This window comes from Mesoplodon mirus (genome assembly GCF_964341445.2).
Source record: "Mesoplodon mirus genome assembly, chromosome: 14".
NCBI classification, from domain to species: domain Eukaryota; kingdom Metazoa; phylum Chordata; class Mammalia; order Artiodactyla; family Ziphiidae; genus Mesoplodon; species Mesoplodon mirus.
In genome coordinates, this window is record NC_138990.1 from 15,136,770 (window position 1) to 15,161,324 (window position 24,555).

At 49.7% G+C, this 24,555-nt stretch overlaps 1 protein-coding gene across 1 annotated transcript in view; it reads left to right on the top strand.

Moving 5' to 3' along the window:
• Positions 1-24,555, top strand: part of FER1L5 (fer-1 like family member 5) — a gene marked incomplete at its 5' end in the record, with an annotated part of 48,912 nt that overhangs the window by 90 nt on the left and 24,267 nt on the right. Inside the window, 18 exon segments of the mRNA XM_082643009.1 lie at positions 2,227-2,259; positions 2,262-2,278; positions 2,870-2,961; positions 3,648-3,756; positions 5,825-5,879; positions 6,333-6,442; positions 8,549-8,677; positions 9,849-9,911; positions 10,656-10,706; positions 15,690-15,720; positions 16,394-16,509; positions 16,740-16,863; positions 17,286-17,338; positions 18,549-18,617; positions 20,897-20,940; positions 21,034-21,289; positions 22,266-22,394; positions 24,098-24,275. Of these exon segments, the coding sequence (XP_082499135.1) occupies positions 2,227-2,259; positions 2,262-2,278; positions 2,870-2,961; positions 3,648-3,756; positions 5,825-5,879; positions 6,333-6,442; positions 8,549-8,677; positions 9,849-9,911; positions 10,656-10,706; positions 15,690-15,720; positions 16,394-16,509; positions 16,740-16,863; positions 17,286-17,338; positions 18,549-18,617; positions 20,897-20,940; positions 21,034-21,289; positions 22,266-22,394; positions 24,098-24,275 (1,659 nt within the window).

Consider the following 24,555-nt stretch of genomic DNA (forward strand, 5'->3'; position numbering starts at 1 on the left):
AGCCAGGAGCCCCGAGAGGCAACATATGTTCAATGAAAAACTAGATTTATCAGTGCCCTACTAGGTAAAAGATGCCCTGTGTCACAGGAAGGCGAGGTAGACACCGTCTGGCTCTTTCAAATTTATCATCCTTGTTGTTATTATTTCTCTTGGTATGACTCCTCTGCCTCCTATGTTTTCCGGAGAATGGCTACTGGAGAAAAAGAAGATGAATACTTCTTGAGTTTCTTCTATGAACTAGGGCTGTGCCACAAACTGAGGTGAGAAAAAAGCCAAGTACCTGCTTCATAGGATGGCTGTGAGGATTTGAAAAGATAATATACAGACAGATCTTTGTACAACTTCTAGTGATAACTGCTCAATTGTATGAGTTACTTTTATAATCAACAAAGTCTTATCATAAATATAATGATTTTTGATCCTCACAACAATTCTATGAGGCAAGTTTTATTGTCTCAATTTTTCATAGATAAGGGAAAAAAGTCCAAGAAAGGTGGGAGGGGTGGTGTAAAGGATTTATGAGAGAAAATGAAAAAGGTTAAGTGTATCTATATAACAAAGAGCTGGGAACAAAAAGGGGAAAAGGGAAAAAAGATGAACAGTCTGTTGGAGGAGAGAAAGGGGCGTGTGGACATAGGCAAATGAGGTTTTCCAGGAAGTGTGGGGAGTGAGAAAATTGGGGCCAAGAGAAAATAGGACACAGTAGTTTCCAAAAGAAATGAGCGAAGACTGAAATTCCTTAAATTTTTTTCTGGCCTGTGAAACTCTGCTTGCTGAGTATGCTATCACTCAGAGATGGAACACTCAGGACTCCAGGTGCACAGGGTGATGTAGGTTTATGTCCCCAGCTTGCAGGTTGAAAGAGGTGTAGTGGAAGTTCAGCATGTCTTTGCCCTGAAACTAATTTTACAGTGAGCCGGGCAATCTGATTCCAAGCCATCTTCCCCGTCACCTCCCAGGCATTGTCTTTCTCCTCCTAGAAATCTCTCTTACAAAGATGCCTACAACCCAGAATCCTGTATTTGCCCCCAGATTTGCCTACACATTTTTATAACTGAATGTTTGTTTGATATCTTTTATTCCTTTTTCACCTGTCGTTTCCAGCCCCACTTCCCCCATATACCATCCACTACAGGGTCCCCCTTTCCCACTACTGGACAGACACAGAGAGTCCCCTGCTTCTCCCCCCAGCCCCGTCTGTCTCCTCTCTCTTCTCTCTCACACACATTCTTTCCTTGGGAAGAATCTCAAATTTAGCAATTTAGAGGTTCTTTGCAGGGCTATAGACTGTTCTTTGTTAAAGATATTTCTGGGGCTTCCCTGGTGGTGCAGTGGTTGAGAGTCCGCCTGCCGATGCAGGGGACACGGGTTCGTGCCCCGGTCCGGGAAGATCCCACATGCCGTGGAGCAGCTGGGCCCATGAGCCATGGCCGCTGAGCCTGCGTGTCCGGAGCCTGTGCTCCGCAATGGGAGAGGCCACAATAGTGAGAGGCCCGGGTACCGCAAAAAAAAAGAAAAAATAAAAAAAATAAAAAGATATTTCTGGGGGAAGGCATATTTTAGTGGATAAAGAGCTGTCAACCCATTAGAGATGTTTTGGGATGTTTGGGTACACTAGCTTTGCTCCGGTCACAAGGGAACCGGTCACAAGGGAACCGTTAAATCCCAGTGCCTTAACACAACAAAAGTTTACCTCTCGCCCACACCAAGTGCTGCATTGACTGTGCAGATCAGGCAACAATCCTGAATGACTCCTCCAAACAGTAGTTTAAGGACCAGCTGCTCTTTGCTTGTGGCTGCAAAGTCACCAGGTACCACCCTGCCAGCAGATGGTGAGAGCGCGTGTGGAGAGTGGGGAGGAGAACGGAGACTCTCATGGGAGATTTTAGGAGCCAGTCCAGGCTGTGGTGAGCATGGATCCCATACTCCGTTGGCCAGAACGAGTCACACGGCCGCACCCGGCTGCAAGATGGCTGGGAACTATGTACCCAGGAAGAAAATGAAATAAACACATAACATTACCTGTCACATGGGGTGATGTCGCTCTTATAAAAAGTGAGAAATTTTGAAGTCTCCAGAGTAGGAAAGAATCAGTGCTGTATCACATCTGCCAATGTAGACTTGATGTTTTCTACATCAAGATAAGTCCTATCTCTCTTTGCTCACTTGAACCTAGACTTTGAAATATTTCCTACCACCAATGCCGGCCCCTTGGTGTCTTTGCAGATGTCAAGAGGACAACTCATGAGGTGGAAGGCAATCACCCATATGGAATGAGGTAAAACACATCAGGCAAGCCCAGATGAGGCAATGACAAGCCCAACAGTGAGGCTGGGTTCAGACCGTGCCCAGAAGTCTAGGGAGGGGACAGGGAGCCTCATCAGCCTTTCCCAAGGCTGGAACATCGTGCCCTGCGAGTAGCCTCTAAGCTGAGAAGGCTGTGCAGGTCTCAGGGCCATAGCAGCCACATCTGCCCACAGCTCTTGGCCCATCTCACCCACTCTGGGGATGGACCCATCTTGTCCAACCCGGCTGTCCTGATGTTCCCAGAAACCTGAAATAGAGACAGGGCTCCTTGTGTAGGATCCCCTCTCATCTCCCATCCATCCATGTCCCCCCACCCAGTCCCCAAACCCCTTAGCTACTAACAAGCCCACAATACTGCAGTTAAGCTGTGGGAGCCCAGGTAGGATGCCTGGTCCCTTGGTGAAGGTAGCAAATGCCATCCTCTTAGGAAATTAGACTTGAGAGATATTCCACGGTTTGAGAAACACAGTGCCAGCCCGTTCCCTGCATCTTTTCTAATTTCCTAGGAGGATGGAAAAGGGAGGGGGGAGGGAGGATGCTGACCTCTTTGTGCCTCCCACAGACCCTCATCTGGCACCTCTGGAACCGCCCCCTGCAGAAGGACTCTTTCCTGCAAATCACCCTTCTGGACGTGGGCTCAATAAAGAAGGAAAGGTAAGGCAGAGAGAGAGACAGGAGGAGCCTGATTCTCTGACTAAAGCTACAGCAGATGCTGCATCTCCTGTCTCTAATCTGTAACTCACTCAGATGCAAGGACCAGAATCCACTCCAGACAGCTAATGCAAAAAAACACAAAGGGGGTGTGTGTGTATGAAGGCTAGGTATATAGATGGACATATCAACTAGAACTAGGAAACTGGGGACCCAGGGGCAGTTCTGTCTCTTCTGAAGGCACAGAATCTCAAATCTCTTTCTCTCTGCCGAACCGTGGCTTCTCATCACAGCCCCATTCTAGTACCTCTCTGAGACTGAGGCTATGGCATCCCAGGTCAAAATTCCCAGGACAGCTTTGGTCAGGTGCCCACCTCGTGGTCCAATCAGCTGTTACTCAGCACAGGTCCCATTCCGGAGGCGTGTGGGTGCAGAACTTCTGGGAAAAGGCTGGGCAGGGCAGAGCCAGTAACTGGGGTGCCCACTGTCCAGGAAACCCCAAAGCCAATTCCCAGAGAGTTGAGAGCCCTCTGGTGGACGCACCCAGTCAACTGCATCCTTCCTTAAGCCTCGGTGGACAGCACAGCTTCGAGGAGAGAAAGACATCTCTGGATAAAGTCATGCCTGGGACGGAGAAGGACACCATTTCCTCTGGCTCAGGAGCTCATACCTGCTCTTTGTCTCCCCAGATTCATTGGCCTGGCCACAATACTACTCAAGCCCTTGGTGAATAAGCCAAGTAAGATCCTTTTCGTGAAGGACCTGACCCTGCTCAACCATTCCATGATGCCCACAGATGTGAGTCGGGCCCTAGGAAGGGTGCATGGAGGAGCAGGGGGCAGCTGGTGAAGCTGAGCTCTCCACTCCAGCAGAGTCCCAGTGTGCCCCCAACCCAGAGAGCACTTTCTGCCCTGCGGGGGACCCATCACACTTCCCATCAGCTCCCCAACTTCCCCATGCTGCCCTCCATCCACCTACCCACATCTCCACCCTTCGTCCACCCACTGAGATTGAGTATTCAGTTGATTGTCCACTGGTGTCAGCAACTATGCAAGGCCTGGGATACAAAATTGAATGAAGCCCACATCTGTTGTCACTCTCGGTGACAAGTGCTCCAGCACATGTATATTGAGGTCAGTGAGCTATTTCACTGAGGTCAGGAGAGAATGAACGATTCCACTTGGGAGGAAATGGAAGGCTTTACAGGGGAGGTGATTAAGATGTGTGGAAACACATGAAGACCAACCAGATGAGAACAAGCAAAGGCGATTTATTCAGAGCTTGCTATATAACAAGGGAGTCAGCCATCATCACTTGGTTTTGACAGAGACTCAAACGCAGGCAGAGGAGTGGGAAAGCTTTATGGTAGAAAAAAGGGAAGGCTTCAGGTGTGCCCTGATTGGAGGCTGTTGGTGTCGGGAAGCTGTAAGTGGACCAACTAGAAGCCGGGCATCCTATGTGATCGCTTAGGGGTGCATATTTGTCTTTCTCCCATTGGTCTTGAGCTAGAAGAGGGGACAAAATTAAGGGATCTATCCGTTATTAATCAAATCCCGACTGTTTGTTGCTAGAGTTGATGGTTGGACTTCCTATGAGTCTGACTCACTGCAAGCTGACTTCTTGGGCTAGTTACTATAGATACTGTGTTAGTTTCCTGAGCTGATTGCTACAGATTGCCTGTCAGAGTCCCATTTTTATGGATGGTTTTTTTTTTTTTTCCTTCGGTATGCGGGCCTCTCACTGTTGTGGCCTCTCCTGTTGCGGAGCACAGGCTCAGCGGCCATGGCTTACGGGCCCAGCCGCTCCGTGGCATGTGGGATCCTCCCAGACCAGGGCACGAACCCACGTCCCCTGCATTGGCAGGTGGACTCTCAACCACTGCCCCACCAGGGAAGCCCTTTATGGATGGGTTTTTTTTTTTTTTTTTTTTTTTGCGGTACACGGGCCTCTCACTGCCGTGGCCTCTCCCGTTGCGGAGCACAGGCTCCGGACGCGCAGGCCCAGTGGCCATGGCCCACGGGCCCAGCTGCTCCACGGCATGTGGGATCCTCCCAGACCGGGGCACGAACCCATGTCCCCTGCATCGGCAGGCGGACTCTCAACCACTGCGCCACCAGGGAAGCCCTATGGATGGTTTTTAAGGAGGGGCATGAGTTTGCCCAATGGACAGGAAAGGAAGACAATCCAAGGCAGGGGTATGAGGTACATGTGTGAAGGCTGGAGGGAAAAGAGGCATCACTGCAGGTTCAGGAGGGTGGGCTGCCTGCACTGCTGGCACCGGGGGAGGGGGCAGAAGGGGTGAAAGGTCAGGGAGACCTGAGACTGGGTAGGCGGCCAGGGGCCAGAGGTAAAGGACCTGTGGTCTATGCTGATGAGTTGTGACTTTACCCTGGTAGTTTAGAGCATGTAGGGAGTGTTTAGGGGTCGATTCTGACGATGGTCTGGAGGATGGACGGGCAGTGAGAGTGCTTGCAGGCAGGAGGTCAGTTAGGTGTTTGCTGGAGTTCCCACATGAGGTCATAAGATGTTAGGCTCAGAGGTTAGCATCAGTGGTTCTAGACTGGTCTCAAGTCCACTCTCTCTCTCTTCCCCACCCTGCTGCATCCTTTTCTGTCACTACCACTAATGTGTGCCTCCTCTATTCTTCAAACCCCATCCATGGTAACCCATTGCTCTCTCCCCACCAGTTTATAACCTCCCTCCATCCCAGACCGCACAGGCCCCCATGGTGTGGTCCTGTGCCATGGCCAGCATCACTCCACCCGGGAAGACTGGGTGTGGCCCCTGCCAGGCTGGACCAGGTTCCAGTGCTATGATTTGGCCAAGGATTGCAGGATCTGACAGCTCCCCTGCCTTTGCCTTGCAGTGCACTCTCACCCTACAGGTGGACTTTATGACCTACAAGGATATCGAGAAGACAGGTATGTACTTCCATGGGGCTAAGCCCTGCATTTCACCAAGCATAGCTGGGTGGGCTCTTGGGGATCTTGGAGCCCCAACCATTGAGCCCTACAGAAGGATAGTGACCAGGTTAGGGTCTATAGGCCAGATCTCCAGACACCTGCCTGAGGTCACCTGTCCTCCCAATGTGTCCACTTGTCGTCTGTAGACAGAAGACCCAGCCTCTAATGGGCTGCAGAGAGAGGCAAGGATGGCCATTTCCAAGGGCCCCCATATGTAGAGTGTGAGGGTTGCCCATGGTGGGTGGAGACCATGGGAATGTCTGGGGAGGGTATGTGCCCTTGTCAGGGCCTCTTGGCCATGATTTTAGTCAGGAGCTGGTCACTGGGGATAGAACAATGAAATGGGGGAAATGCCTCCAGGTCTCCTGAGCCCCAGCCTCTGAGAGCCCACCATGGACTATGTTTCCCGAGGCGATGAAGACCACCTGGCCATCATGGCACAAGAGGTGGCCAGGCAGAAACGGAAGTTTCCCAGCTCCGCCGTACACAAGGCTCTGTCCCCAAAGCCTCAGCACTTCCAGGCGAGGCCGTCCAGGGTGAAAGCCCACGTGATTTGGCCAACACCCTCACCGTGTTCCCAGGCCATCCCTGCCTCTCCACAAGGTCATGGAGGAAGGTCAGGGCTTCCGATTGGGCTCCAGGTCCTCAGCTCTTCACCACACCCTCTGCTCCTCCAGGGGCCATTCTGGGAAACTTCTGTGTGTGGCTGAGGCTGGAGCCAGCTCCAGGGAGGCGACAGGAAGCACTGTGGGCAGTGAATACCAGGCCCTGGCCATGCTGGGGAGGTAGGGCTGAGGCCTGGACCCTGCCCTTCAGGAGGTGGCATACAAGGCTAGCCTTGGGCAAGGAGAAATGAGCTGCACAGCAGAGGCTCAGGAGAGTTCGAGGGGATCCCTGGGAAGCTCCACGGGTTCCACTGTGGATTCTGGAACCCCCATACCATGGCTTACCAACTTCCTTCTGATCTCTAGCCTGTAATCTAACATTTCTGCCATGGTTGGAGCTGCTCCCCAGCCAGCCACGTGCTCAGGAGACTGGGAGTCATCCTTGGCTGCCCCTCCTCCTCACCCCCCAAACCCTGCATCCAGTCAGTGGCCAAGTCCTAGCTCTTCATATCACCTGACCGCACCCATTTCTCCATTGCCTCTTCCATCCCCTGGTCCCAGACAACAGCATCCCTTCTCTGGACCACCTTGAATAGGCTCCTCCCAAACTCCCAGCCCCCAGCTCTCTCCTGTCCATTTTTCAGTCCAAGTGGTCTTTCCAAGATGTCATTCTTGGGACTGCCCTGGCGGTCCAGTGGTTAAGACTCCATGCTCCCAAAGCAGGGGACATGGATTCGATCCCTGGTCAGTGAACTAAGATCCCGCATGACGCGGCCAAAAACAAATAAAGTCCTGGGCTTCCCTGGTGGCGCAGTGGTTGAGAGTCCACCTGCCGATGCAGGGGACACGGGTTCGTGCCCCAGTCCAGGAAGATCCCACCTGCCGCGGAGCAGCTAGGCCCGTGAGCCATGGCCAAAAAAAAATAAAATAAAATAAAGTCCTTCTTATCATGCCATGCATGTGCCTAAAAATGTTCTTAAAAATGAGGACTCCCAATGTTCTCAGGACATAACCCAAGCTCCTTACGATGGCTTCCCAGGCCCTTGATAACCCAAACCTGGCCCCCAAGCCACTCTGTCCCCTGCCCTGCCCCGCCCCACCCTGCTGTAACATCCTGCACAGCTTACAGTCCCCACTCTCAAGACTTTCTCCCCAGCCACCAGGCCTTTGCACGTGCTGTCGCCTCCTTTGGAGAACATTCCCTCTCCCCATTGGCCCTGTCCCTCTTCACGAGGCTAGCTGGCCACAGGATAGAAGGTCAGCATGCCCAAATCTCTACCCTTCCTATGTACTAGTGCGTAGGGCAAAGTTCTGACATGAGGGCTGTTTGCCTGGTTTGACCACTCTTGTCTCTGATGGTCAGGTAGCTGCATGTGTATTAATCCTTGAAGGGCCCCTGGACTTGATGGAGACACAGGAGGCCTCATGGAGAATGGCCGGATCCACGGGCTGGGCTGGGAGAGCTGCATGCTGTTACTACCTCTAGTCACGACAGGCTCCCACGACTGTGCCCTGCCAGCCACCGCCATCTCCAGTTCCTTCCCCTGGGGCCTTAGCCAGCCTGGATCTTACAGGCTCTTCTCCCTCCCACCTTCTAATTCTAGGCTCAGACTTCATCATCCCTTTACTGAGTCTCAGGAAAGTATATAAAAGCAGAAGAAGAAGAAATCACAAATCAGAGATCAAATCACAGATCATAGATTCAACTGCATAGAACTTTAAAATGTTCGATTCCCTAAAAAGATCGCAGACAAACATAAAAAGACAGCAAACTGAGAAATGTTAGACTTTATTCTGTAACAAGTCCCCACCACTCAAGAAACACCCAAGATGAAAAGGGCAAAGTGGAGGTGACAGTTCCCAGAAAAGGAAAGAGAAGGAACCGTGGCCTTCCCAGAGCCCATGGGGTCACTTTCTATCCGCAGTAGATGTCTCTTATCAGAACATATTGTTCTTCTAGAGAAGAGTCCCCACTGGGGAAGGGGAGCCCAGCGTCAAGTTCCCCTGTTTCCTCCTCTGCAGGTCCGAGTGAATGTGTTTGAAGCCCGGCAGCTCATGGGCAATGACATCAAGCCGGTGGTGAAGGTGGTCATCGGAGGCTACCAGCACCACACACGGATCAAGATGGGAAATAACCCTTTCTTCAATGAGGCGGGCAGCACACGCCCTTCAGAGCCGAATGGGGCACTTGGGCCAAGAGGGCCAGCCAAGGGCTGGGCATTTCCTGCCGGCAGCCAGAAAGCTTGCTCCCTGACACGGGTGCTTTCATTTGTTTGTTCCACAAACTCTTACTGGACGTGGAGGGCCAAACACTGGGCTTGGCACAGGGAATAGAGAGCGAGTAATTCCGAGCCCTGCATGGGGGGAGCCAGTGGTCTGTGGGGGGCCGCCCGCATATGTGAACACGTAAAGGGTGACAACGGGGCAAGACTGCAGTGCATAGCGACTGCAGCCGCGAAATGCAGGCCCTCTGTAGCCCTGGCCAGTGCGGAAGCCTCACCTCCTAGCATCGTGTCTGACACAGTAGGAACTCCATAAACATGCGCCAAATGAATTGATGACTAGACCACCAAAGAAGAGATAAAAGCACGGTGGGAGCAGGGAGCAAGGGTTGAAGAGGACTCCGAAAAGGCAGGATGGGGAAAGATAATTCAGGAAAAAGGAATAGTGTTCTCAGAGGCCTGGAAAGGAGAAGCAGCAGAACTGTAGACACTGGTGTAGTTGGAAGGGAGTGGCCGGAGGTGAGCCTTCAAAACGCCCTGGGGCCCCATCATGGATGGGACTTGGGAGCCATGGAGGGAGTCAAGCAGGAGGGTGACAGGGCCCGGTCTGCATCTGGGGGAGGAGGTTCTGGCTGCAGCAGGGAGTGGGGTGCAGTGGACAGACAGGGCGATCTTTTTTTTTTTGGCCGCGTTGCTCAGCTTGTGGGATCTTAGTTCCCTGACCAGGGATTGAACCCAGGCCCTCGGCAGTGAAAGCACAGACTCCTAACCACCGGACCGCCAAGGAATTCCCAGGGCGATCTAGAAAGAAGCGGAGGCTTGAATCTCCATCCCAGGGCAGTTAGCTGGGCCTTGAGCTGCTCCTGACAAGTCCTCCAGGGATCCCTTACCCCGCCCTTTTCTGGATAGAAAACCCCTCCAGGACCTGGCAGGCCTCTGCTTCCGTGGGAGGAGCGTGCGGGTGGTAGTGAGCTGAAAGCCATTGAAATGGGCAAACAGCGGGGCAGAAACCTGCTAGTCTGAGGCTTCAGGCTTGCTGAGTCCCTGGGGGAAGTGGTGGAAGGAATGTCTCCTACCCACACCCTGACTCTCTGCTTCAGATCTTCTTTCAGAATTTTTATGAGGTTCCTGCAAAATTCTTCGACGAGACCACCTTAATCCAGGTGAAGAGGTGGACAGGGTGGGTCCACTTTCTTGTCCCACCTCATTTCTGGAAAATGCGTCAGCCCCGCATCCTTACCTGTAGAGCTAGAGTCACATCAGATGGTCTTTCTGACCCCAAGGCAGCATCTCTGCCACCTTCTTTACCCCGGCAATCAGACACCCCATTCATTCATTCATTCATTCATTCATTCATTCATTCAACAAATGTTATGGAAAGCCAACTGATAGGCCCTGAGCTCAGCTCCAAGGTGAACAAAGCAGGCCTTTCCCATATGCCAGGATTCTCATGCCACCCTTCAAATGTCCCCTCAACATGGGACATCCCTTTCTCCAATCAGAGGGAGCCCGGTAACAATGGTGAGCATGTATTTATCAAGCGCTTCCTATGTGCCCAGCACAGGGCTAAAGAGAGCAAGGCTTCTCCCTTGAAGAGTTTACATGTTCTTGAGAAATAGCCAGGACAGCATGCACTGGAGAAAGTTGAGTGCAACAATTTGCTTTGTGGAGATAAAGTGAATTGTCCTCTCTGATCAATTTCCTCATCTGTAAAATGGAGCTTCAATATATGAACTTCACAGGGCTCCTCTGCGAATTAAATGAGAAAAACTACATGGAAGTGTCAGCCATTAGGAAGCATTGAGTAAATCCTGGAGAATCCAGATGTACCCTTATGATTCCTCCCATGGGGCTGGGGGAAATTGGGGCTGTGAATAATTGAGATCTTTCTGGAAACTCCCCTGCAGGTGATGAATTCCTCAGTGATGAGATTCAATGCAGAGATCGGGAGATTCCAAGTGAGCACTGGATGGAGGAGGTGCGGTTTGGTGCTAAGTCTAGGGGAAAGGATTTTTTTTTTTTTTTTTTTTTTTTTTTTTTTTTTTTTTGCAGTTCGCGGGCCTCTCACTGTTGTGGCCTCTCCCGTTGCGGAGCAGAGGCTCCGGACGCGCAGGCTCAGCGGCCATGGCTCACGGGCCCAGCCGCTCCGCGGCATATGGGATCCTCCCGGACCGGGGCACGAACCCGCGTCCCCTGCATCGGCAGGCAGACTCGCAACCACTGCGCCACCAGGGAAGCCCTAGGGGAAAGGATTTTGATGCTACGAGATCCAGATTTGGATCCACCTACCAATTGGGTGATTTAGACAAGTTATTCAGAGCCTCTACTTCCTCATCTGTAAAATGGGGATAATAATATACTCAACCCACAGGGTCATTGTGAGGATTAAAGTATGTAACATTTATGAAAGCACTGGGTGCCACATTGAATCCCCCCACACTTATAACACTGTGGAAGCAGAGACTCAAAAGGTCAGACAAATTGCTGGAGAAACCTAGAGAAAGATGAAGACAGAGTAAAAAGGTTTGCTTTGGGAAAGACCCAGGTTGAGAAGTGAGGAAAGTTCACATGGTCATGAAGGGCTAAACTAAGACTCTCCAAATCCAGGAAGATCAGGAAAAGGTAGGGTTGCCAGATTCAATACAGGATGCCCCGGAAATTTTGAATCTTAAACAACAGGTACTTTTTATATATAAGTATGTCCCCAGTATTTCATGGCTCCTCATGAAATATTGCTTGGGACCTACGTATACTAAAAAAGTTGTCGTTGTCCGAACGCGGGTTGGAAAAGAATTTCCAGACATAAGGCAGAATGTAAAGAAGATAGAATTTATTAGAGGGAAGGGTCGCTGCCAGAACAGAGGGCCAACTTCCTAGTAATCTGGGAGAGTCAAGCCCAAATGTGTGCTAGTGATCAGTTTTTATAGCCAGAAAACAAAGGAATGGTCCGAGGTGAAATTTTCCTTTACCGATTGGTTGAGGCACATATACCTTCCTTCTATAGGCTGGGAATGGGACAGGGCAGATGCCTTTCCTTATTTGGGACAGGTCCCCGTCGCCCAGGTGGGCTCAGGAATTTCCTAACCATTGTAACATGGTAGGGAGGGTGATTAAGAGTCTGGTAAGGGGGGTGTAACGCTGAAACTTTTTCAGGCAGGGTCGTCCTTTGTCCTTGAAGCACCACATTGTTTATCTGTAATTCTAATTTAAGCTGCCATCTGTATTTTCATTTGCTAAAGTTGGCAACTCATGGAAAAGGGCCCAGCCCTTGGGAAAGGCAAATTTAGGGCAAATCAGAGTAAGGTTTCTTTCTCACTACAGTACTTGTAATAAGCACACGAAGGGTCATGACCAGCCCCTCCCCCACCTAACCCTCAAGGAAGCAGCACAGGTTTAGAAATTAAGAGATTCTAGAGTGGCTAGGTAGCAGGAGGTCAAAATGTGCTTTTTTTTTTACATCTTTATTGGAGTACAATTGCTTTACAATGGTGTGTTAGTTTCTGCTTTATAACAAAGTGAATCAGTTATACATATACATATATCCCCATATCTCTTCCCTCTTGCGTCTCCCTCCCACCCTCCCTATCCCACCCCTCTAGGTGGTCACAAATCACCGAGCTGATCTCCCCGTGCTATGCGGCTGCTTCCCACTAGCTATCGATTTTACGATTGGTAGTGTATGTATGTCCATGCCACTCTCTCACTTTGTCACAGCTTACCCTTCCCCCTCCCCATATCCTCAAGTCCATTCTCTAGTAGGTCTGTGTCTTTATTGCCATCTTACCCCTAGGTTCTTCATGACATTTTTTTTTCTTAGATTCCATATATATGTGTTAGCCTATGGTATTTGTCTTTCTCTTTCTGACTTACTTCACTCTGTATGACAGACTCTAGGTCCATCCACCTCACTACAAATAACTCAGTTTCGTTTCTTTTTATGGCTGAGTAATATTCCATTGTATATATGTGCCACATCTTCTTTATCCATTCATTTTGACAAAGGCCACCGTGCGACTTCCAGACGATGACCGATTGTTGAATACGTTTTAGAGGTCAGTGAAAAACCTGAGCTTTTAAAAATATATATATTCTTTTTTTGGAAAATTTCAAACATACACAAAAGTAGAGAGAATGGTATCATGAATTCCCCCATCCGCATCACTCACCTTCACGAATTCATTGTCAGTCATGTCATCATGTTTTATCTACACCTGGCCCCCTCCCTCTCCCGTACAGATTTTGAATCAAATCTCAGACACCATTTTATTTTTAAATATTTCATTACCTGTTTCTAAAACATACAGATTTTATTAAGCACAACCAAAGACAATGACTACATCTAAACACCTTTATAATTCCTGGATAGCACTAACTATCTAGTCAGTGCTCGCATTTCCCTAATTGTCTTGTGAATTCCATTTACAGTTTGTTCAAATCAGGATCCACACCAGGTGCACACACTGCAGTTGGTTAAAATGTTATTTTTAGGTGTATTTTATTCAGTTGGTCCTGCTCCCTAGTTTACCTTGCCATTTATTTGTTGAAGCAACTGGGTAGTTTGTCCTGCAGTTTTCCCTCAGTCTGGATTTTGCTGGGGATCACTTCTCACGTCTCTCTGCCCAGGTATTTCCTATCTAGAGGCTCGATCAGACTTGGGTCAATTATTTGGCAAGATGATGTCACCAGGAGACACAGAACGACTGTTGGTCTCTTTTTATGTTGTTAACAGCTATTGATGATCGCTGCCTAGATCTATGGCTTCGTTAGAGGTGACTGAGTTTCATTTTGGTTTGTCTTCTTCTAGCTTTATTGAGGTACAATGGACATACAATGAATTATACTATTTTATTTTATCAGGATCTTAGTCCCCCGACCAGGGATTGAACCCGGGCCAAGGCAGTGAAAATGCTGAGTCCTAACTACTGGACTGCCCGGGACTTCCCTATACATATTTTAAATGTATAATTTCATGTTTTAAAATATGTATACAACCATGAAACCATGATCACAATCAAGGTAATGAACATATCTATCGTATCTATCACCCTCCACAGTTTCCTTGTGCCTCTTTGTAATTCTTCCCTCTTCCCCCAATCCTTCCTGCTCCCATCCCCAGAGAACCACTGGTCTGCTTTCTGTAATTCCACACTGCTTTGCATTTTCTAGAATTGTATGTAAATGGAATCATACAGCATGTACTTTATTGTTGTTTGGCTTCTTTCAATCAGCATAATTATTTTGAGATTCATCCATGTTGTTGCATGGATCAATAGTTCATTCCTTCTTATTGCTGAATAGTATTCCGTTTATGGATATACCACAGGTTGTTGATCCATTCACCTGCTGATGGACGTTTAGATTGTTTCCAGCTTGGCGCTATTAAAACAAAGCTGCTGTAACACTGATGTATAAGTCTTAGTATGGACCTATGCTCTGATGTCTCTTGAGTAAATATGTAGAAGTGAAATGACTACCTCATATGGTAGGTGTGTGTTTAACTTTTAAAGAAAATTCCTAGTAGTTTTTTCCCAAAAATTCCAGAGAGGTTCTACCATTTTATATTCTCACCAGCAGTATATATTAGCGTTCCAGTTGCTCCACATTCTTATCCAAACTTGATACTGTCCATCTTTTAAATTTTGGCTCTTCTAAGTATGTGTGGTGGTATCTTGTTGTGATTATAATTTACACTTCCCTGATGATGTTGAGTATCTTTTCAAGTATTTGCTATCTAACTTCTTTGATGAAGTGTCTGTTCAAATCTTTTGCTGGTTTTCATTGGGTTGTTTGTTTTCTTACTATAGAGTTTTGAGATTTTCTTATATATTCTGGATACAAGTCCTTTATCAGATAAATGATTTGGAAATATGTTCTCCTGGTATATGACGTCTCCTTTCATTTTCTTTTCTTTCTTAAGGGTTCTTTTTTTTTAAAATATAATAAATTTATTTATTTTTGGCTGTGTTGGGTCTTTGTTGCTGCACGCGGGCTTTGCGGCGAGCAAGGGCTACTTTTCATTGTGGTGTGCGGGCTTCTCATTGTGGTGGCTTCTCTTGTTGCAGAGCACGGGCTCTAGGCACACGGGTTTCAGTAGCTGTGGCACGCAGACTTAGTAGTTGCGGCACACAGGCTCTAGAGCGCAGGCTCAGTAGTTGTGGTGCACAGGCTTAGTTGCTCCACAGCATGTGGGATCTTCCCGGACCAAGGCTCGAACCCGTGTCCTCTGCATTGGCAGGAGGATTCTTAACCACTGCGCCACCAGGGAAGCCCTCTTTTCATTTTCTTAACAGTGTCTTTCAAAGAGCAGAAGTTTTACATCTCGATGAAGTCCAATTTATCAAAATTTTCTTTCATGGATTGTGTTTTTGTTGTTGGATCTAAGAAGTCTTTGCCTACCTAACCCAAGGGGCTGACTGAGCTTTAAAGCAGGCCTACATACAAAACTTGGGGCTTGCTCTATGGACCCTTCCAAGGGTGGCCTGAATGTCCTTTAGTACCTTGCCCCACACCACCTTCAATCCTGTACTGCATCCCTCAGGCCTCAGGGAGTCCAAAACTGTCTCCCAGGGGAAAGGGAAAACCCATAGTCTCTTTGCCCAATCCTCCCTTGACCATCCTCTTCCCCAGGACGGGAGACACCTTTCCCCACCCCCCAGGGGTGGGAAGAACAATGCTGTGTTGCCCAGCAGTGCTGATGGTGGTCAAGAATCCCTTCAATCCAGGCCACCTCACTTACTAGTTGTAAAACTTTGGGCTCTTCTCTCAAACTCAGTATCCTCCTCTGCAGAGTGGAGGTGATAATGGCCTCCACTATGATAATGGCCCAACTTCCAGGTCATTGTGAAGATTAACGGAATTAGGGTGGAACGAGTACGTGTATTGTCATCACGTTGGTCGGCTGGAGGCCCTAACTCATCCTTACTCTATTCTTGTCTTTTCAGACAGATATTGGGTTCATCTACAACTCTCCAGGTAGGTAGCAGTTGTTGGAAATATGTGTGTCTTCTGAGAAAAGCCAGGTCAGGTGTTGAAATCATCTCAAAATCCCTGTATGTTCAACACATGGGGAGAGAGTATTAGAAGGTGTGAATTATTTTACTTCACATTTTACTGCACTTCATGGTATTTTATCTTGTTTTATAATAACGTCTTTCTCTACAAAAATCAAAGCATCTCTTTGGGTCAAATGCTAATTTTTTATTGCAGCCTTGGGTTGAATTTCTAGTTTTCTATGCCAGTGTTTGAATTTTGTTGTTGTTGTAGTTTATTTAATTGCTTTTAATTGAAGTATGGTTGATTTACAATGTGTGACCAGTGTTTGAATTTTGAGTAGACCTGACCATAAAATACATACCAGGTTGAGGTTGGGACTTAGGGTTGGGGAAAATATTTGCCTCTCTCAGACCAGGACAGTAACAACTATAAGTTCCCTGGATGGGGAAGGGGGGTCCCTATTTCCTAAAGGCAATAGCTGGCAGCTTTTGCTTAAAGGTAGGAGTGACTCCCATTTCCCCCTGCCCCTGGCTGGGAACCAGAATATATGAGACACGTTTCCACACCCATCTCCTATAGAAGCAAAGGCTGGTTTCAGGGAAGAAGAATAGAGACTGGAGGCTGGTCTCCCATGGGCCCTCTGCCTCTCCAGGTCACACGCTCCTGAGGAAATGGCTTGGCCTCTGCCAGCCAAATGAGCCCAGCAGTGGTGTGAGAGGCTACCTGAAAGTCACCATCGCTGCCCTCGGTGTGGGAGACCAGGCACCAGTGAGGCTGTCCCCCCAACACCCCAGGAACATTTCCTACCCTGGCTGCTTCCGTGGGGCCCCCTGTGGGCCCCTCAAGAGGCCATTGCTCTTCACGTGCTTTCATTTGTCCACTGTGTCCCTTCAGGGTTGTCCATCCCCACCCCAACCAAGCGGAAGGTTGGGGAAGCCAAGTCTGGTGGCCGTGACCTCCCTAAGACTCTGACCCTATTAGCTCTCTGGTCTCTCCAGGTAGATCAAAAGCTGACCTACAGGGCTGATGACACTGACATTCAGATCTTCAAGTCATCGGTGGTGCCCATCAACATGGCCTACTTACAGTTCTTCATCTACTGCGCCGAGGATCTCCACCTCAGTCAGTCAGGGCAGGGGAGGGGGTGACCCTGAAGTTCCCTTCCCGGTGGCACTCTGGTTTCTCCTGGGGCTCCCCAGTTCCGTTTTGACACTACGATTTGGGGTGGGGGAGAGAGGGAGACTGAAATCTGCCAAGAATGGCTTTATGAAGGTCCCTTTAAAATGGGCTATGTACCCCTGCCCTGTCTTTGATGCCCAGATGCAGACTCAAGGTTCCCTATGCCAGGCCCCACCCCCGCTGCTGTTGTGTGCCAGGACACACAACGGCACATGGAGACAGAGTGGAAATGGGAGGTGTCTGCTCAGGGGGCACCAAACCAAATTATGGGGGAGGGTTTTAAGTTGTTCTGTCACTTCTCCATTTCCTTCTCCTGAAAAAAAAAATACTGCATCTCAGAAATATTTTAACTTCTTTGCTCTTAGAGAAACACCACTCAGTGAGTCCTATGTTGGAGGTGGAACTAATTGGGGAAAAGGTAAGCGTAACAATGGTCTGAGACTTAGAGAAATTGGCACCTAAAAAAAATGGTGTGGAGGAAATGTGGCCAAGACCCCAGGTATTGTATCCCAGTTCTTCCATTTATGGGTGATATGATCCCACTGGCCCCGGGCCTCTGTGAAGGTGGAGGCCATGGCTTAGTCAGCCTGTATCCCAGAGCTGTGCCCAGTGCCCTGCATAGAGAAGATGCCCACTGAAAACCAAACATCCAAATGCACGGATGAGTGGACAAGTGGGTGAAACAACATGCCCGCAAATGCACAACATTGAAACTGTCACCGTCCGCTTTGGACCTCAGTTTCTTCATCTAGAAGTTGAAGGTTCTGGGCAAGAGAGTTGCTAACATTCCATGAACCTCTATGAACATATGGTAGCATCTTCCAAAGGGTGTTGATGGATGTTAAGTGCAAAAAAAAGATCGCATGATCAAATGTGGGGAATGCTGGGTTAGATTTGTTTCAGAATTCATCAACTATCATTTCCACCATATTCTACCTATTAGAAGAAGTCATTAAATCCAGCCCATACATGAGGGGAGGGAGGTTAGTGTCCACCTTTTGAAGGGGAGAGTACCAAAGGGAGGTGTGGACATATTTTGAAGCCACCATACTGAGTATTTATTTCCCAGTGAGTGGTTTAGGAACCCTGGAAGTAGGTGAGATACTGTTGGGTGGTAGGGGCACACATTTTTTCAAAAATTTTAGTATTTCTGTGTTTTTCTTAGAGTGTATGAAAAAGTTTAAGCAGATCAACTGACCCTTGGTTTCACTGACATGATTGCTTAGAATAAGGCTAGGTTTAAAAATGAAGTCAAGTGATGTTTTGGAAAGGGGGATACCACCCGCATTGTTATTGCTGACTTTTTATTGGGATCTTAGAGTTTATCGAACCAAATCTACGTGTTTGCACTGATGTAATAAAGTTAGTAACCCTGTATCTATTTAAAAGTTAATTGAAAGCTGATTTAAGGGAAAATATGAAGGAGTCTGGATCTAGGTAGCTACTCAAAGGACCAGAGCTGTAGCGGATGAGAAGTTGTCAAAGTGTCTTTGGACCAGGGATTCCCAAGACCAGCCCTGTGCTGCAGACAGGTTCACCTGTGGGCTGGACCGGAAGGGCTGGGAGGTGAGGCCAGTGGAGGGAGGAGGGGACAGGCTGGCACTGACACTGCTTTGGGATGTTCCCAGCTCAAGACACAGGTGCAGATGCAAACCGAGAACCCGACATGGAACCAGATCCTGACCTTCCGGATTCAGGTATTGCTGTGCCATCACGCCCGCCCTCTTCCTCCTGCACCACAAACAGAAGAGGGTTTGGGTGTTTGTGGGGGGGTGTGGATGGAAGGTAGGGGCCACGAAGCACGGCGGGAGGGGGCGGGGACTCTGCCTGATAGGGAGCATGAGGAAGCCCAAGACATATTACAGAGAACCTTACTTGAAATGAATGGGGGGAATTTCCTGGCAGTCCAGTGGTTAGGACTCTATGCTCCCACTGCTGAGGGCCTGGGTTCGATCCCTGATCAGGGAACTAAGATCCCACAACCAGTGCTGTGAGGCCAAAAAAAAAAAAAAGGAAACCAATAAATGACCCAGATGATTTCAGCTAATGATCAAGGAGGCTAGGTTAAAAAAAAAATAAAGAAATGGGGCTTCCCTGGTGGTGCAGTGGTTGAGAGTCTGCCTGCCGATGCAGGGGACACAGGTTCGTGCCCTGGTCCGGGAAGATCCCACATGCCGTGGAGTGGCTGGGCCCGTGAGCCAGTGGCATCTGAGACCAGCTGGTCAGGGCCCCAGCAAGGCAGGCTGCAGGGGGTGTGCTGCTGAAATGGTCTGTGTCAGTTAGCAGTTCAAGGGCTCCCGGGCAGGAGGGGAATCAAGACAAGGAACTGGTAAAGGAGAGGAGACTTCCCAAGGATGGATGAACAGATAGTTCCACCATAAAATCAAGTTTGGAGGGTTTGGTACTTTGGAAGACCTGGATGCCCAATGACTCCCATCTCTCCACTTCCAGTGTCCTTCCTTAACCTGGGTGATCTCCTCGTAGCTTACTAACCAGATATTCAGCTGGAAAGCCCTTTCTTTCCCCGCTCCCCCTGACCCTCGGCTTCCGTGGCAAGGGGAGAAGGAGAGGGGGGTGGAGAACTGAGGACCCCAACCCACACCCCAGGAACTGCTGTGAGCAGAGAAGAGGCTCCAGCTGAGAGGATTTGGGGCCCACTCAGGCCTCACCCCCAACGGCTCTGTTTTATACGTGGATTTTTTGTTTTTATAACTGAGGGCAGAGCAGAGATAAGACTCAGAAGCTTGGGTTCCAATCCTGATTCTACCCCTTACTGTGCGATCTCAAGCAAGTCCCTCTCTGGGCCTCAGTCCCGCTCAGTAAATAGGGACAATCAGGCCTTGCTGGCTTATGGCAGAGTGGGTAGGGGCTCTGCATATTACATGAGAACTTCAGTAACTCAGCCTCTCTGTGCCACAGTGTTCCTGTCTGAAAATGGGAATAATCATAGCTCCTGGCTTCTGGGGTTGTAGGTGGGGTGGGTCTCTCAGGTGATCCACGTAGACCATCCAGGACATGCTGGGGACAACAGAAACCTCCCCAGAGTGGCAGCTATTATGATTTACTCTTTGAGGAGATAGATGTCCCGCTGTTTAAAGGTTAGGTGCTAGGGAATTCCCTGGTGGCCCAGTGGTTAGGAGTCCGTGCTCTCAGTGCTGAGGGCCCAGGTTCAATCACTGGTCGGGGAACTAAGATCCCACAAGCTGCAGGGCACAGCCAAATAAAAATTAAATTAAATTAAATAAATAAATAAAGGTTAACTGCTAAATGTGAGGAAGACATTCGAGGCCTACAACCTTCCCATGAGGCTTGGTAAACATGCCTCCAGACTGAAGGGCCGTGTGTGGACTGCGATCATGCAGCCCAAAGTAGTGTGGACTCGGGTCCACTAGGACCCAATTTATTTTGAAAAATTTATAAAATAAATTTTATACATTTATTTATTTGTTTTTATTTTTGACTGTGTTGGGTCTTCGTTGAGGTGCGTAGGCTTCTCATTTTCATGGCTTCCCTTGTTGCAGAGCACGGGCTGTAAGTGCACAGGCTTCAGTAGTTGTGGCATGCGGGCTCAGTAATTGTGGCTCGCGGGCTTAGTTGCTCTGCGGCATGTGGGATCTTCCCAGACCAGGGCTCGAACCCATGTCCCCTGCATTGGCAGGTGGATTTTTAACCACTGCGCCACCAGGGAAGCCAGGTCCACTAGGGAACTTATGTAATGAGGGGCCATTTTAAGAATAAGAATACAAAATGATCATGGGACACAGTCCAAGGCCTTTCCCAGGCCCTTGCAAAGGGCCGATGCAGTGGGGGGCCCACAGCCAAAGGTCCGTAAGCTCCCGTGGTCAGTCCCACTGGGCTCACTGGTAACCGAGCCAGGCCTTGACCCAGACTCAGGACTTTCCCCCTGATCCCAGTTTCAGCAAGGCCCAGGCCATTCGAGCAGGCACCCACTGCCCCTCTCGTTTGCCCCTTGCAGCTGCCCTGCTTCTCTAGCTACATCAAGTTCAGAGTCTTGGACTGGTGAGCAACTGGGTGGAGACTGGAAAACACGCCAGAGAGGAAGAAATCAGAGCTGGGCCAGGGGCTCAGCCTGCAGGGTGTGTTTCTCTCCAGCCCCGGGAACAAGTGCCATGATGAGATCGGGACGGTCAGCCTGTCCCTCAACCAGATCTCGTCCACTGGAGCAGAAATGGAAGGCAAGCAAGCCCCCGGCCCCGCCTCCTACACCTCTCCCACCCAGACCTGGGGACCCTTCTCACCCTCTCCCCTTGCAGGCATGTACTCTGGCTTCCTCCCCTGCTTTGGCCCCAGCTTCCTGACTCTCCGTGGGGGTAAAAAGGCCCCTTTCAGGATCAAGGAGGAAGATGCTGTAAGCTTCTCATGTCAGCTCTAGGGAAGAGAGGAGGTAAAACCAACCATGTGTAAGGCACCGGGGCCTGGGAAATGCCTGGGGAGGGCCAGGCCCTTGTTTCTGTCCACCACACTCCAGTAGAGGACTTGAAGGCTGTACATAAATGGCCATATAAATACGCGGCATGTGCTGTGGCACAAGAAAGGAACAGATGCAGTGCTCTGGGCAGACACTGAGGAAGGGACATTGAGATGAGACCTCAGGTAAGAGTTTCGGCAGGTGGAAAGTCATGGGCAACAAAAGAAACAGCACAGGTAAATGTGGAAAAGCACTGGGTTATTCAAGACTAGTGGTAAATGCCAGAAAGCCAGTTGGCAAAAGAAGGGAATGGGGCTGGGAAGGAATCTGCGTGAGGAAGAGCTGCAGAAACCAGGACCTCAATGCCATTCGGAGACTCTCCCACGCTCGCTCCATCTCTCATCTCTCCTGCTCTTTCCTGGGCCTCATTCATTCCTACTGCAGTCTTGCCTCCCTGCTGGGAAGAGAACCATAGAAGCCTCTATTAGGGAAGGCCAGGGAAGCATTCTAATTGGCCTTCCTAGGTCATGTGTGCTCCCCTTGGACCAATCACTGTTGCTGAGGAGGCGGGGCCTGTCCTGATTGGCCAGGCTGGGATAATTCAATAGCTACCACGGTCCCCTCCGAGCATGAGGGGTTTACCAGGAACAGGGCCCTTCAGGTGGGCCAGCAGGTAGAGCTGCATGAAGCGGAAGAGTGGACCTAAGGGTGTAGAAGATGGCTCAGGGCCCAGAGGTTTCCAGTCATGGCCGTGACTGGAGTTTCTGGAATTCCTCCCTGGGATTGTGGTCGGCCCTAGGTAGGAAGTTACAGGACAACCCTGTCCTTCCTACAGAGGTTTCAGGGGAGACTTTCCTGGTTGTTTTTTTTTTTCTCTCATCCCTTTTCTCGCCGTTTTCCTTCCTGTCAACACTAGACTATTCCCAACATTGTTAAGGATGGTTTAGCTTATCGAGGCCGAGTCTTCCTGGAGTTAATCACCCACATCAAGTCCCGTCAAGATGCTAAGATGAAGGATCTCTCCCGAGATGTGATCAGCGTAGAGGTAACCACAGGAGTCAGGTAACCCAGGAAGAAGGAGCTCCTCTGCCTGCCCCTGGTCTGCTGTGGGTCCCGTTTCTGACATTGCAAGAGGCCCTGGCCAGCAGTGGAATGAGCTTTTTGGATGTGTGAGGATGTTTGGTCGATCCACCTGAGTCTTTGCTAAGCCCCTATGGGGGCTTCCTGCCGTGCCAATCCCAGGAGGTTAGGGGACCCAGTAAAGACAAGGCTTCAGTTTAAGAGATGTGTAATCCAGTTAAGGAGAAATGATGTTCTAAGGAGCCTGGATTTCTTCCTGAAGGCCAAGGAGGGTCACTGAGGGAGGAAGGGTCAGGAGGAACAGAGTCAGGAATAGACTGGAAGGGAGTAAATTGGGCCACCCACTTAGGAGAAATGGGGACACAGTTACAGGGGAGGAGAACTAGAGAGGAGGGAGCAGGTGCCAGAGACCCTTTGGAAACAACGATCAGAGCCACTGACCGACAGGACACTAAGAAGTGAGGCTGACTCCCCTTTTCTGCCTCAGGTGGCGAGGTGGGAAGGTGGGGGGTGTACATCAACATGGGCTCCCCAGAGGAGGAACAGGTCTGAGAGAGATGATGAATCCCACCTTTGACGTGTGCTTGTGAGACACCCACGAAGACCAATCCCCAAGGCTGCTAGACAGCCAGATGTGTCATCAACACACATCCAAGGATCTATCCAAGGTTCTGGAGGAATTGCCCTGGGGAGTAGGTGGAGTGAAAGGAGAAGGGAGCTGAGGCTGGAGCCCATCAGGAAGCACAGCCTATGAGACTGGAGGAGGAGGAGGGTGACTCTGCAGAGAGACGGAGGGGGAGTCTGCAAAGCAGAGAACTGAGGCAGCCTCCGGAGGGGAGAGTTGCAGAAAGGAGCGATCAGTGATCTGAATGTGGCGGAGAGAAGGGCTGAGGACCCAAAAGTGTGCGCTGGTTATTAGGAAGACACCAGTAGCCTTGGGTCAGGAGAGAAGCCAGGCTGCTGTGGGCGGGAGGGAGAAGTTACAGACGGTGCATAGAGGCGAGTGCATAGAAACTTGGCTGCAAAGTTGAAGGAGATAAGATCAGGTTACAGCTAAATAGTGGCTCAGATGGGAGAAGGAGGGTTATTTTTTAAGAGGGGGAGACTTGAGCTAGTGAACAGACTGGGAGAATGCATAAGCAGGGCAGAGGCTGACAGTGGAAATGAGAGAGGGGCTCACATGATGGATAGAGGAGCTGAGCAGACGGACTCGCGGTGGGAGGACGGGGTTTGAGAAAAGCCAAGAGCAGATGTGTGTGTGTATGCATCCTCCACCACGCACCCCTGCCCATACTCGGTCTCATCCGATGGGGGGCATTTAGGCAAAACAGAGAGGGGTAGGGGTGACCCAACTCAGAGTCTAGCCTGACCAGGGAGAAGACCCTCCTGCCTGATTTCAGGAAGAGAAGGAACCAGGGCTGGCTGGGTGGAGGGGACCAGGTGATGGAAGTCCTGGGAGGAACTTCCCTTGATCAGCCAGGTGAGTGGGAGTCAAGGCAGGATTTTGAGAGGAGGCAGGGGTTCGGTGATGGTCTAGGTCACCCTGAATAGAAGCAAAGGTAGCTTTTGAAAGAAACTGGGCACCTCATGTTTGCCTCCCTGCCTGTCCCTATAGACTTGTTCATCCCTTGGCTTACGCACTGGGGATGTGGTAGGTTATTGTTTTAGAAGCACCAGAACCACCAGAAGTATGGGCTGTGCGTCATCTTCCTTTCCTGTACCATGATGCCCAACTTTAAGGACCTGATCCAATTCGAGGTCAGCATTGGTCACTATGGAAACAAGATGGACCTGAGTTACAAGCCTCTCGTCTCCACCACACAGTACAGCCAAGTGATATATGATGGTAAGAGTCAGAACCAACAGAAGAGCAGAGAGCAGCCAGTGCATGCCGGGCTCTGTGCTGGTCGTTTCAATGGTATTAGCTCACGGTACATTCATAGGCGTTGTCAACCCACATTAGACGTGAGGAAAGTGAGCTTCAGGGAGGTGAAGTTACCTGCCAAACATTGCACAGCTCGCTGGTAGGTGGAGAACCCACAACAAGAGCTGAAACTAGGTTTTGACTTCAAGTCCTTCTCTACACTACGTTCCACGCCACAGCTTCCCAACCTCATGTCTTTCCT